Source organism: Chiloscyllium plagiosum, unplaced genomic scaffold, assembly GCF_037043375.1.
Source record: "Chiloscyllium plagiosum isolate Xiang-an unplaced genomic scaffold, Cpla_swu_hap1 HiC_scaffold_7, whole genome shotgun sequence".
Lineage (NCBI taxonomy): Eukaryota > Metazoa > Chordata > Chondrichthyes > Orectolobiformes > Hemiscylliidae > Chiloscyllium > Chiloscyllium plagiosum.
The window spans coordinates 57,553,691-57,567,804 of NW_028270145.1; the positions used below are offsets into that span (position 1 = coordinate 57,553,691).

General features: G+C 40.8%; 1 protein-coding gene across 6 annotated transcripts in view; it reads right to left on the reverse strand.

Annotated features, from left to right (window-relative positions):
- Positions 1-775: 775 nt before the first annotated feature.
- The window catches only part of kalrna (kalirin RhoGEF kinase a), a 734,910-nt gene continuing 721,571 nt past the window's right edge, over positions 776-14,114 (reverse strand). For all 6 annotated transcript variants that reach the window (XM_087989060.1, XM_043693728.2, XM_043693729.2 and 3 more), the window contains 2 exons: positions 7,853-7,991; positions 776-7,246 (listed from right to left, as the gene is read on the reverse strand). In XM_087989060.1, coding sequence (XP_087845186.1) covers positions 6,701-7,246; positions 7,853-7,991 — 685 coding nt within the window. In that variant the 3' untranslated portion in view covers positions 776-6,700. The remainder of the gene's footprint in view (positions 7,247-7,852; positions 7,992-14,114) is intronic.

A 14,114-nucleotide genomic window follows, 5' to 3' on the forward strand; every position in this document is an offset into this window, starting at 1 on the left:
TATCCACAGGTGTAATTTCCCCAGTACCAGTTATTCTTCATGTGTGACAATGACAGACTAGGAGTGTCCCTGCAAATGTTAATCCTGCTCATGGATAATGACACAATGGCAAAAATCCAAAGTCTGTTTTTCTCCTCTCTGATCCTTGAGATCCATTGTTGCTGAACTGATATCAGTCAAATAAGATAATCTAATTCAGCACAAACTAAAATTGAACTTGGCAGCTTTCTATTCTGTGTCACTCAGTTATTCAATGGATGAGTTTATTAAACTGTCAGGGCTTGATCTTTATTATTATCTGCTTGGCAGTTGAATAGAAAGAGAACAGAGATTTACATAGAACCACGTGATTTTTGAGAAACTCGCAAAAGTACTTCACACAAATTACTTTTCAATTGTAGTCACTGTTATACAGACAAATATAACAGCAGACAAATTGGGATATTTTGACAGATGGAGAGAGTTGATGTAAGTATGTAAGTCAGCAGCAAGCTAACTTGCATACTTGTCATCAACCTGAGCTACAAATGTTCTCTAAAATCATTAGTTGATATAAGTACCATATTTCTGTATAATTTAGAAAATTCATTCTTAATTGTGGGATTTAATTAATGCAAGAAGTTCGAGCCATTAAAATCCGTTTCATACACTAGAATAAAATGTTCAAAATTCCAATGAGTCAAGCATCTTATTAAAATGAGTAAAGCCATTTCCAGTGTTGAATTATTCCCATTACAACTCTGTAGATTACAAGATTATGTACATTGGTGTGGAATTTTCAGCTAGAAGTGAATGAACGTGATCTGCTTTCATTAAATTTACCAGAATTTGGGGCTATTAGGACTAAAACTGACCTGGTATCCTCTGCAAAGGATTTGGAGGCTGTGTGAAAAGGGCAAACAAAGATGTGTCTGCTTAACAAATCAGATTGAAGAATTATTCCTGAGGCCCATAAACCAAAAGCTTCAGGTAATGCTCAGTGGACTTTGTATTTTAATACTAGGTGCCTAGCACAGCTCAGGTGATAGACTGTGAAACTCAATCTCTCGGCCTTGCATTTCAGCTCCACATTATGCATGTAGCTTCCGTGTTAAAGGCTGTTGCTTTTAGGAGTGAACTCCGCCTCCCTGTTCTCTGGGAATGTCACTCATTCAAACTGAGTCTTTTGAAGTGGAATGGTTCATTTGGTAGTGCTCCTGCCGAAGCAGGAAGGTCCCCAAGTCTAAACCCCACTATGGAAAGTCTGCATGATTTATACCTGAATTAGTTTCCCTGCCAACTGGAGTGAGCACAACCCTGCCAGTGTCATGGTGAACAACAAGAAGCCTGCATGTACATCCTGCCAGAAGCAACACCAAAGTGCAGCTCTTTGCTGATGTGGCCTCAAAAACTACAGAAATGTTCTGGGCACTGGTGGAAAGAGGCTTGGTTACAAAAATTCAACATTCCACGGAATAATTTCTGGCTTCATGTGCCAGGGTGATGAGTTTACAAGATGCAACAGCATGGGCGGCAAGTCCATCTATAGTGACAAATTTGTTGATGAAAATTTCAAACAAAAGCACAAAGAAACTGATACCTGGTTACAGGAAATGCTAGGCCAAATACAAATGGACCCCGATTCTTTATTTGCATTGTAGATGCCCCATAATTGGAAAGCATGTGGTATTTGATGAAATGATATAGGGTTATGATACCAAATAAGGAGAAATTGGGCAGTGGTGATGGCAAAACTAAATATACTGTGAGCATCATTAATTGTTGACAAATGCGAATGGAATTATACAAGTTAAATAAACCTGATCACTCAAATAAAAACAGAGCTGGGTACTTCCCCAGTGGGGGTTGGCTATTTAAATTGGCTGCTTGCCTCTTTGGAATTCACAGTTGGTACATATCACAGCCCACTGTTTGGAAAATGGCCTAGTACCTTGTCCCCTTCCCCATATATCCACTGATATATCAGTGAAATTCTGCCTTTGAATTCCATGTCATATCATGTACGCACAGTGAAATGAAGAGAGGAGAAGGAAGTTCACGTTAAGAAAGAAATGAAACTCAAATGTTATTTATTTTCTTTTCAAGTCTGAAACAAGAACTAAAAGCTGAAGAACTGAGACTCCATACCCACATACGTAAATCTACCACCCCTCAGTTTAAAACTATGTCCGCTCGTGTTAACCTTCACCATCCAAGGAAAAAGGCTCTCATTGTCCACCTGATTTAAGCCTCTGATTATCTTATACGTCTCGATTAAGTCACCTCTCAACCCTCTTCTCTCCAATGAAAACAGCCTCAGTTCCCTCAGCCTTTCCTCATAAGACCTTCCGTCCATACCAGGCAACATCTTAGTAGATCTCCTCTGAAACCTTTCCAAAGTCTCCACATCCTTCCCATAATGCGGTGACCAGAACTGGATGCAATACTCCAGGTGCAGCCTTACCAATGTCTTGTACAGCTAAAGCATGACCTTGTGGCTCTGAAACTCAATCCCTTTATCAATAAACACCAACACACCATATGCCTTCTTAACAACCCTATCAATCTGGGTGGTAACCTTCAGGGATTTATGCACCTGGACCCCAAGATCTCTCTGTTCAGCTACACGGCCAAGAATTTTACCATTTGTCCGGTACTCTGCATTCTTGTTACTTCTTCCAAAATGAATTACCTCGCACTTTTCTGCATTAAACTCCATTTGCCACTTCTCAGCTCAGCTCTGCATCATAACTATGTCCTTCTGTAACCCACAACATCCTTCAATGCTATCCACAACTCTGCCTACCTTCGTGTCATCTGCAAATTTACTTACCCATCCTTTTACGCCCACATCCAGATTATTTATAAAAATGACAAACAGCAGTGTCCCCAAAACAGATCTTTGCGGCACACCACTGGTAATGGAGCTCAAGGACGAATATTTCCTACCAACCACTACCCTCTATCTTCTTTCAGCTTGCCAATTTTTGATCCATACTGCTAAATCACCTTCAATCCCGAAACTCGGTATGTTGTGCAATAGCTTATCATGTGGAACCTTAACAAATGCCTTAGTGAAGTCCATATACACCATATCAACTGCCTTATCTTCACTCACCTGTTTTGTCACCTTCTTGAAGAACTCAATAAGGTTAGTGAGGCAAAACCTGCCCTTCACAAAACTGTGTTGACTATCCCTAAACAAATTATTCCTTTCCAGATGATTATAAATCCTATCTCTTATAACCTACCCAATACCTTACCCACAACCGAAGTAAGGCTCACTGGCCTATAATTACCAGGGTTGTCCTGACTCCTCTTCTTAAACAAGGGAACAACATTTGCTATCCTCCAGTCATCTGGCACTACTCCTGTCAACAATGATGACATAAAGATCAAAGCCAATGGTTCGGCAATCTCCTGTCTGGCTTTCCAGAGAATCCATGGATAAATCCCATCCGGCCCAGGGGTCTTATCTACTTTTCAGATCTTCCAAAATTGCTAAAACCTCCTCTTTGTCAATCTCAATCCCATCGTGTAGCCTGTATCTCCACACTCTCACTAACATTGCCCTTTTCCAGCCTGAATACTGATGAAAAATATTCATTAAGCACTTCCCCTATGTCCTCAGATTCCACTCACAACTTCCCACTACTGTCTTTGATTGGCCCTAATCTTACTGTAATCATTCTTTTATTCCTGATATGCCTATAGAAGGCCTTAGGGGTTTCCTTAATCCTATCTGCCAACAACTTCTCATGTCCCCTCCTAGCTCTTTTTAGCCCTCTCTTTAGATCTTTTCTGGCTAACATAACTCTCAAGCCCCCTATCTGAGCCTTCACGCCTCATCCCCACATAAGTCTTCCTCTCCCTCTTGACAAGAGCTTCAACTTCTTTAGTAAACCATGGCTCCCTTTCTCGACAACTACCTCCCTGCCTGATTGGTATATACTTATCAAGGACCCGCAGTAGCTGTTCCTGGGGTAAGTTCCACATTTCAAGTGTGTTCATCCCCTGCAGTTTCCATCCCCATCCTATGCATCCTAAATCTTGCCTAATTGCATCATTATTGCCTTTCCCCCAGTTATACTTCTTTCCCTGCAGTATATACCTATCCCTGCCCAATGGACAAGCCCTAACTTTTTCTGGAATTCTTGAGTATCTATTAACTTCATGCCATTTCATTCATGTGAATACTAAATCTGTCAGTAAGATTCTGTTAGAGTTTCTGCTGAAGCATGAAACTTGAACAAAACTTTTTTTATTTCTGTCTTTAACAGAACATGTACAGACTACAAAAGGTGCAGTCTGATTTACTTATTAATAATAATGAACAGTGATAGCCACACTGTTACTTATTATTGCAAAGTCTGGCCTATTATTAAAATGAATTGGGGCTGATTTTAGCCTATGGCCGCACATCAATTCTGAAATAATAATAAACATTCGCAAATCTCATATTAGAAGTTAACAACATTCTCAATGCTAATAACACTTAATTCTCCTGCATGAGTTCACTTGCATAATTATTCATAACAATAGGTCAACACATGTCGACACAGATGTAGGTGCATATTGATGACGAGAAGAGGAAACTAACAAATGAATCAGAAGCAATAAAGGCATAAAAATTGTGAGTCTTTGGAGAGCCTCAAAAGATTTGTCAGCCTTTCATAAGGAAGACCGAATAGGCAATTAAAACTGGCAGGCAAAGTTGAAGCAAACAGTAAAAAAAACCACATCTGTCTCTCAACAATGATAGTGGAGTCCAGCATCCAAACCTCTGTTTGACAGTTGATGTGGATTGGTAACTATGTGAGGAACTTTCAGCAAAAGTTGCCCTTTCTTCCAACCCCCTTAGATCAAGATTGCAACAGGGTGACTTACATTCCTAATAATGCATCCAGCATTTACAAGCTCGGCTTGCTTTGAGGAAACAAAGAGCCTGTACCTGCATTTCAGTTTTTAAAGTTGAAGTCATTCCTTACATGCCACAAAATCATTTGGATGACATCCCAAAACAAATGAATGCCTTATTTGCTTCATGATTTGGAAATGCTGGTGTTGGACTGGGGTGTACAAAGTTAAAAATCACACAACACCAGGTTATAGTCCAACAGGTTTAATTGGAAGCACTAGCTTTCGGAGCGACGCTCCTTCATCAGCTGGTTGTGCTTCAGTTGCAGTTTCAGCCATATCTCCAACTAGGAAATTCATGGGAAGGGAAAAAAGGACTTTCTGTTGCATAATTTAGTGCTCCAGCATGTACCATAAGTGAAAGTGGCCCCATTCATAAAAAGAATGAAAATAAAAAACAGTTAGTCCTTTAACAAGGATTTTCATAATGCAGAATCTTAAGCTCGCAGACAGACATTCTAACATGTAAATAGAAGTAGTGCTTAAATGAGAGCAGGCTTCCAAATCTACCATATTTGAAAAACACATTTTCATACTTCCTATTTAAATTGTTCATCTTTAGGTGTATGTCAAAATAACATGAAAATTAGCTAAGATTATACAGCATTCCTGATTCACCTGCTCCTGGGATGTTGCTTGGCCTGCTGTGCTTTTCCAGCACCACACTGTCGACTAAAGTTATACAATGAACATTTCTTTTTACTGATCTCATTCCAGATGAAAATGCTGCTTCAAAAGAGCCAAAAGGGTATTCAAATTTGAATAAAGTGCCATTAACCTTTACTCAGTTAAAGACATCACAAGGTGTGGTACTAGCCAAACAGAACAGAAAAGTGCCAGGTTTAATGATTATCACTGAATTAACTGATATAAACAAGGCTGCAACTAGAGATGGTAAAATTAACCTTAACACCAGTGAACTAGAGAGGAGAATAAGAAAAGGTAAACAGAGTTCACAATCTTGATTGATATTTTTGTATCAGAATTGGACAGTATGTATGCAGATATTTGGCAATAATAGCCTGTCAACACTCACCATTCTTGGTTCACACATGAAGAGAGGCACTTGGGTGAAGTACCTGAGGCCTCCCAGATACCAAGGAGCAAAGACTGAGCTGAGAGAAGGTAATTTTTGATAATGCTTCACTACGCTACATCGTTTATTGTATGAATGTGTGCCACTAGAGGAGACATCACTGGCAGTTCCTCATTTTGTGAGGGTGTGGGTCCACTGTCACTAAGGAATAGTAAATTATGCCAACTCCATTTTTGAAAATGCATAGGTACCAGTGAGGTCCTTCATCTTTAGTTCATATTACAGATTTTACAGAATGTCTGCTAACATTTCAAGGGCTAAAACAGCTCTGAATCAATTAATTAAATAATTTAAAACATCTAATTTACTTTGCTCAGAGTATGTGATTACTGATGTAATTTTTGTCATTTTCTTGTTAATTTGTAACATTTAGCGTGTGAAAGGAGTTTAACTTTGCAGTTGTTATATGCAATACAAAACTCGATGCTCTTTAAAATTTCAAGCAATATTCATTTCTCAAAGGGTTGAAACATTTACATTCAATCTAAAGTAAATAGATCGAAATTTGTTCATCTGGTTTCCCATGTATCTTGAGTATTTCAGAAATATTCTATATATACATGTGTGTGATTTTGTTGTAACATTAACCAGTTTAAATCCGATTCAAGTTGTGCTCAGCCCCTATACTCCAGTACTGTGTGGAGTAAAACTGCTCTCAATGCATTGTTCAGCAATTCAGTGACTCAATACGTACAGGTCACTATTGTTTCACATCCTTGATCCAAGATTGCTTGGTAAGAAACCTTTCAAATTGCTTATAGGACGCACATCATTTTGATGTCGGCGGCGTTCAATAAACAAAGCCAACCTTGAGGTATCCAGTGGAGTTGTGGAATAGCTGTCATTCTGAGGATGTAGCCAAGGATTTTGTAAACAAGTGGCAGCTGTGGGTCTCCAACGAAAGTCTCCCTGAAGCAGTGCCCTAATGAAGTCTCGTGCAACATGACTAATTCCCTGAAAATACTCATCAGGGAAACTGAAGTCCCGTCGACAAATGTTCATACATGTTTCCTCTACACTCTCGTCCAAGAAGGGGGATACCCCACTCAGCATCACATAAGTGAGGACTCCAAGACTCCAGATGTCTGTACTTAGTGAAACTGGTGTTCCCTGTATTACTTCAGGAGCTGCAAATTCTGGATTTCCCAACAACTGATGTACATAATAATAAGTTGTGATTTGAACAGCGTCACCCAAATCTATAAGCTTGACACGTGGCACAGGCGTGTGAAGATCAATCAATAGATTTTCGGGCTGACAGAAAGAAAGATATGTGTTAATAATGCTTAAACACTAACTTATGCATTACATAGTTCAGCCTGTGTGAATGCAAGTTATTGACTTTTTTTACATTCACTTGTGGGACATGGGTGTCGGGGCTGGACCAGCATTTAGCTTACATAGAACATGTACACTAATATGAAACAATAGGTTCAATAATCTACAACTTCCAAAATTCTCCTCTCCCTCGTGCTACAGAGGAAACTGTGTTTCTAGATCATCTTACAGGACACCTTATTCTTCAGCAGTGTATTCATGTATGGCTAGATCTCTGCTTCCAGGATCATTGTCAATTATTGTCATTGAACAGATTTCTGATTGTCTAAAGGTAACACAAAAGATTTCATTGATTCTTTTTAAGGAAGTTCCAATATATCTAGCAGTTCTCTATTGCCAAAGTTCCATGTAGCTGATGTTACCAAGACTTCCTTGGAATGTTCCGGCAAAAAAACCCATTTCCCGCCAGAGGTGCAGCTCCCCCTTTCTGTGTGACAACTCAAACTCATGCCACAAAGAGTAAGCCTGGCTTTGGAATGACCAGAAAGAAGATGGGCTGGTTTTATTTTTGTAAAATCCTACCTTCAAATCCAAATGAGCAACTCTGCAATTGTGTAGATACTGGAGAGCCTCCAAAGTGTCCCGGATGTAAAAGGCTACTTTTTCTTCCAAATGTTCCCCTTGATTTACCAAGAATTCAAGCAAGCGACCATTATCCAAGCTTTGGCACAAAAACAGAAGTATTTAGAATGCGCTGATAGTAAAAGTACATACTAATCATACCAAGTGACAAAGAAAGAAAATTAAAGGAGTGTTTGATTGAAACAGATTAGACCTACTTCACATTTCAGATAGCATACAAGTGTGCTGTTTATAAGAACTTACATCATGAGTTTTAATACTTGAACTCTGGGGTAAACCTAATTACTTTTCAACCCCTGTGACTTCAATGGAAAATAAATTGAATGGGGACATAAAATGTGTGGCCAACCATTTTGTGTTAGGATTAAGTTAGAATTACAGACAATTACCTGACCTTCTCAGTGGTACATCCTCAACAATTTACAATCTATGTATATGATTTGGACTGGAGATCTAAAATTGTTGATGACAGCAAGATAGGTAGGAAACCAAGTTATCAAGAGGAAGTAGAGAGTTTGCAAAGGGATACAGACAGGCTCGAGCATTGGGCAAAATCATGGAAATAGAGTAGAATATGGTTAAATGTGAACTCATACATTTTGCCAGGAAAGACAGAAGAGCAGTTAGAGTCATAGAGTCACAGAGATGTATAGCACAGAAACAGACCCTTTGATCCAACTCATTCATGCCAATCAGATATTCCAATTTCATCTAGTCCCACCAGTCAGCACCCAGCCCATATCCCTCCATACCCTTCCTATTAATATGCCCATCCAGATGCGTTTTAAATGTTGCAACTGTACTAGCTTCCACCACTTCCTCTGACAGCTCATTCCATACATGTACCACCCTCTATATGAAAAAGTTACCACCTTAAACCTATGCCCTCTAGTTCTGGACTCCCCCACCCCAGGGAATAGATTTTGTCTATTTATCCTATCCATGCCCATCCATGATTTTATAAACCTCTATAAGGTCACCCATCAGCCTCCGACGCTCCAGGGAAAACAGCCCCAGCCTATTCAACTTCTCCCTATAGCTCAAATCCTCCAATCCTGGCAACATCCTTGTAACTCTTTTCTGAATCCTTTCAAGTTTCACAACATCTTTCCGATAGGAAGGAGACCAGAATTGCACGCAATATTCCAAAAGTGGCCGAACAAATCTCCTGTACAGCCGCAACATGACCTCCCAACTCCTGTACTCAATACTCTGACCAATAAAGGAAAGCATACCAAACGCCTTCTTCATTATTCTATCTACCTGTAACTCAACTTTCAAGGAGCTATGAACCTGCACGCCAAGGTCTCTTTGTTTAGCAACACTCCCTAGGTCCTTACCACTAAGTGTATAAGTCCTGCTAAGATTTGCTTTCCCAAAATGCAGCACATCATATTTATCTAAATTAAACTCCATCTGCCATGTGTCAGCCCATTGGCCCAGCTGGTCCAGATCCAGTTGTAATCTGAGGTAACCTTCTTTGCTGTCCACTACGCCTCCAATTTTGGTGTCATCTGCAAACTTACTAACTATATCTCTTATGCTCGCATCCAAATCATTTATATAAATGATGAAAAGTAGTGGACCCAGCACCGATCCTTGTGGCACCCCACTGGTCACAGGTCTCCAATCTGAAAAACAACCCTCCACCACCACCACCCTCCGTCTTCTACCTTTGAGCCTGTTCTATATCCTCATGGCTAGTTCTCCCATTATTCCATGAGATCCAACCTTGTTAACCAATCTCCCATGGGGAACCTTGTGGAACACCTTACTGATGTCCATATAAATCACATCTACTGCTCTGCCCTCATCAATCCTCTTCGTTACTTCTTCAAAAAACTCAAATCAATTTTGTGACACATGATTTCCCACGCACAAAGCCATGTCGACTATCTCTAATCAGTCCTTGCTTTTCCAAATACACGTACATCCTGCCCCTCAGGATTGCAAAAATTAGTGGTAGCGAGGAATCTGGGTACTCCAGTACAGTAAATATTTAAGAAGGCAAATGAAGTGTTGTTATTTACATCAAGTAGAATAAAATACATAAGTAGGAAAGTTTTACTGCAGTTGTACAGGGTATTGACAAGACGACATCTGGAATATTGTGGACAGTTTTGATTTCCTTATTTGCGAAAAGATGTAATTATGCTGGAAGCTGTTCATAAAAGATTCACTTGATTCATTCCTGAGATGAAAGGGTTATAGAACATAGAACATAGAACAGTACAGCACAGAACAGGCCCTTCAGCCCATGATGTTGTGCCTACCATTGATCCTCATGTATGCACCCTCAAATTTCTGTGACCATATGCATGTCCAGCAGTCTCTTAAATGTCCCCAATGACCTTGCTTCCACAACTGCTGCTGGCAACGCATTCCATGCTCTCACAACTCTCTGTGTAAAGAACCTGCCTCTGACATCCCCTCTATACTTTCCTCCAACCAGCTTAAACTATGACCCCTCGTGTTAGCCACTTCTGCCCTGGGAAATACTCTCTGGCTATTGACTCTATTTATGCCTCTCATTATCTTGTATACCTCAATTTGGTCCCCTTTCCTCCTCCTTTTCTCCAGTGAAAAAAGTCCGAGCTCAGTCAACCTCTCTTCATGAGATAAGCCCTCCAGTCCAGGCAGCATCCTGGTAAACTTCTTCTGAACCTTCTCCAAAGCATCCACATCTTTCCTATAATAGGGCGACCAGAACTGGACGCAGTATTCCAAGTGCGGTCTAACCACAGTTTTATAGAGCTGCAACAAGATCTCACGCCTCTTAAACTCAATACCCCTGTTAATGAAAGCCAAAGCACCATATGCTTTCTTAACAACCCTGTCCACTTGGGTGGCCATTTTAAGGGATCTCTGTACCTGCACACCAAGATCCCTCTGTTCCTCCACACTGCTAAGAATCCTATCCTTAATCCTGTACTCAGCTTTCAAATTCGACCTTCCAAAATGCATCACCTTGCATTTATTCAGGTTGAACTCCATCTGCCACCTCTCAGCCCATCTCTGCATCCTGTCAATGTCCCGCTGCAGCCTACAACAACCCTCTATACTGTCAACGACACCTCCAACCTTTGTGTCGTCTGCAAACTTGCTGATCCATCCTTCAATCCCCTCATCCAAGTCATTAATAAAAATTACAAACAGTAGAGGCCCAAGGACAGAGCCCTGTGGAACACCACTCACCACTGACTTCCAGGCAGAATATTTTCCTTCTACTACCACTCGCTGTCTTCTGTTGGCCAGCCAACTCTGCATCCAGACAGCTAGGTTTCCTTGTATCCCATTCCTCCTGACCTTCTGAATGAGCCCACCATGGGGAACCTTATCAAATGCCTTGCTGAATTCCATATACACCACATCCACAGCTCGACCCTCATCAACTTTTCTAGTCACATCGTCAAAGAACTCGATAAGTTTTGTGAGGCAGGACCTGCCCCTCACAAAGCCGTGTTGACTGCATTTAATCAAGCCATGCTCTTCCAGATGGTCATAAATCCTATCCCTCAGAATCCTTTCTAACACCTTGCAGATGACAGACGTGAGACTTACTGATCTGTAATTTTCGGGGATTTCCCTATTTCCTTTCTTGAAGAGAGGAATTACATTTGCCTCTCTCCAGTCCTCAGGTACGACTCCAGTGGAGAGCGAGGATGCAAAGATCTTTGCAAGTGGCGAAGCAATTGCATTTCTCATTTCCCAAAGCAGCCGAGGACAAATCTGGTCCGGGCCTGGCAACTTGTCAATCTTAATGTTTGACAACATTTTCAGCACATCAGCTTCCTCTATCTCTATCCATTCCAGCATGCACACCTGCTTTTCTAAGGTTTCATTCACTACAAAGTTCGTTTCTTTCATAAAGACAGAAGCAAAAAACTCATTTAGGGCTTCCCCTACCTCCTCAGACTCCACACGCAAGTTCCCTATGCTATCCCTGATCGGCCCTACTCTTTCTTTGACCATTCTCTTATTCCTCACATAAGTGTAAAGTGCCTTTGTGTTCTACCTAATCCGCTCTGCCAAGCCTTTCTCGTGCCCCCTCCTGGCTCTCCTCAGACCATTTTTGAGCTCCTTCCTCGCCTGCTTGTAATCCTCTAGAGCTGAGCTTGACCCTAGCTTCCTCCACCTTATGTAAGCTATCTTCTTCCTTTTGACGAGAAGCTCCACCGCTCTCATCATCCAAGGTTCCTTTATCTTACCCCTTCTTGCCTGTCTCAGAGGGACATACTTATTCATCACTCGCAACAACTGTTCCTTAAATAGTCTCCACATGTCTATAGTGCCTTTACCATGGAACAATTGCTCCCAGTCCATGCTTCCTAACTCATGTCTAATTGCATCATAGTTTCCTCTTCCCCAATTAAATATCCTCTCATTTTGCCTAATCCTCTCCTTCTCCATAGCTATGTGGAATGTGAGGCAGTTGTGGTCACTATCACCAAAATGCTCTCCTACCACAAGATCTGATACCTGCCCCGGCTCGTTTCCGAGCACCAAGTCTAGAATGGCCTCTCCCCTCATTGGCCTGTCAACGTACTGAGTTAGGAAACCCTCCTGAACACATCTTACAAAAACAGCTCAATTCAAATCTTCTGCTCAAAGGAGGTTCCAATCAATATTGGGAAAGTTAAAGGTTATCTTGTGGGGAAAAGTTGAACAAGTTGGGCTTATAACCAGTGAAGTTGAGAAGAATAAGGTAAAGTTTTCTTATTAAAAAAATAAATTATCTTTAAAGGATTGGAAACTGGGAGGATGTTTCATTTTGTGGGGAGACTAAAACTAGAGGATGCAATTTGAAAACAAATGGGTTTCCTTTTAAGGCTGAGATGCTGAGAATTTATTTCTTTCAGAAGGTCATGAGAATGTGGAATTCTCTTGCCAAGAGGTTATGGAATTTGGTATTTAAATTAATTAAAGGCTGAGATAGATAGTTTTTTGGTAGGGCCAGGAAAGTGGGGTTGAAACCACAAACAGGTCAGCCTTGATCTTTCTGAATAGTGCCACAGGTTCAAATGACCAAATGGTCCTCTCCTGCTCCTAAGTCCAATTTTCCTGTGTTCTTCGACATCTCCTGCATTTGGTTCCCTTTCTCCCACCTTGTGCATCCCGGCTACCCGGCCCATGCCAAGACATTCTTGCCTGGCTACAGCTATACTCACTATTCTACACAGCTACTTATCTTTCAATCTGGCGCCATGGCACTTCAGAGTCAGGGACTGGATGCAGTCCTAACAGAAGCCGTTGCTCCTGTCCACGCTGCTGGGACCACAGAGACAGTTATTCCATTGTTCTGATGACCATTAAATGCCTGTGGCACAATCTTATAGAGTGTAAGTGCATTGGCCTTGACTTTATTGGGCATGACAAAGATTTTTAAAAATATCATTATGATTATTATTTGGGTTCTAAAATAACTAGTATTTTGGTTTTCAATTCTGTGAAGATGACTATTATTTATAGGATCAGAAATTCATTTTGTTGCATTCAAAGTAGCATTTCTTAGAAATCACGTGACTTAAGCTAAAGGACTAGAAAAACTACTTGGTTGAGATTAGAGTGGTGCTGGAAAAGCACAGCAGGTTAGGCAGCATCCAAAGAGCAGGAAAATCGATATTTCCGGCAGGAGCCCTTCATCAGGAATGAGGGCTCCTGCCCTAAACATTGATCTTCTTGCTCCTCGGATGCTGTCTGACCTGCTGTGCTTTTCCAGCACCACTCTAATCTTGACTCTGATCTCCAGCATCTGCAGTCCTCACTTTCGCCTACTTGGTTGAGATGTTTACTAAGTAAAGATTTATGGTCCAGAGATAGATAAGTGGCATAGTCAGAATCCAGAAGCAGTTTCAGTTCAGACATAAAGCAAATGCACTGTACAGCAGCCTAAAAGTAGTCAACATCAAAGCAAAAAGCCATGAGGTTTTCTTCGAGTTCAGTGAGGGAAAATCAGTGTGTTTGGTGAAATCCTTGTATTTTGGTGAAGAGACAGAAATAAAGATAATCACATCTGCTGAATGCGCAAAAAGTCACTAAAAGGACAACACTCGCAATCTTGGCAGTTGAATAAGTTGAGTAATTCTGAAGTTGTTTCTGTGAGAAAAATCTCTTTGCCTATTTATAATTGAGTTGGAAGAACTAGTTGAAGCAGAAATATAATATTTCCACATCAGTAATGGACAGTATAGAGGTTGTATAA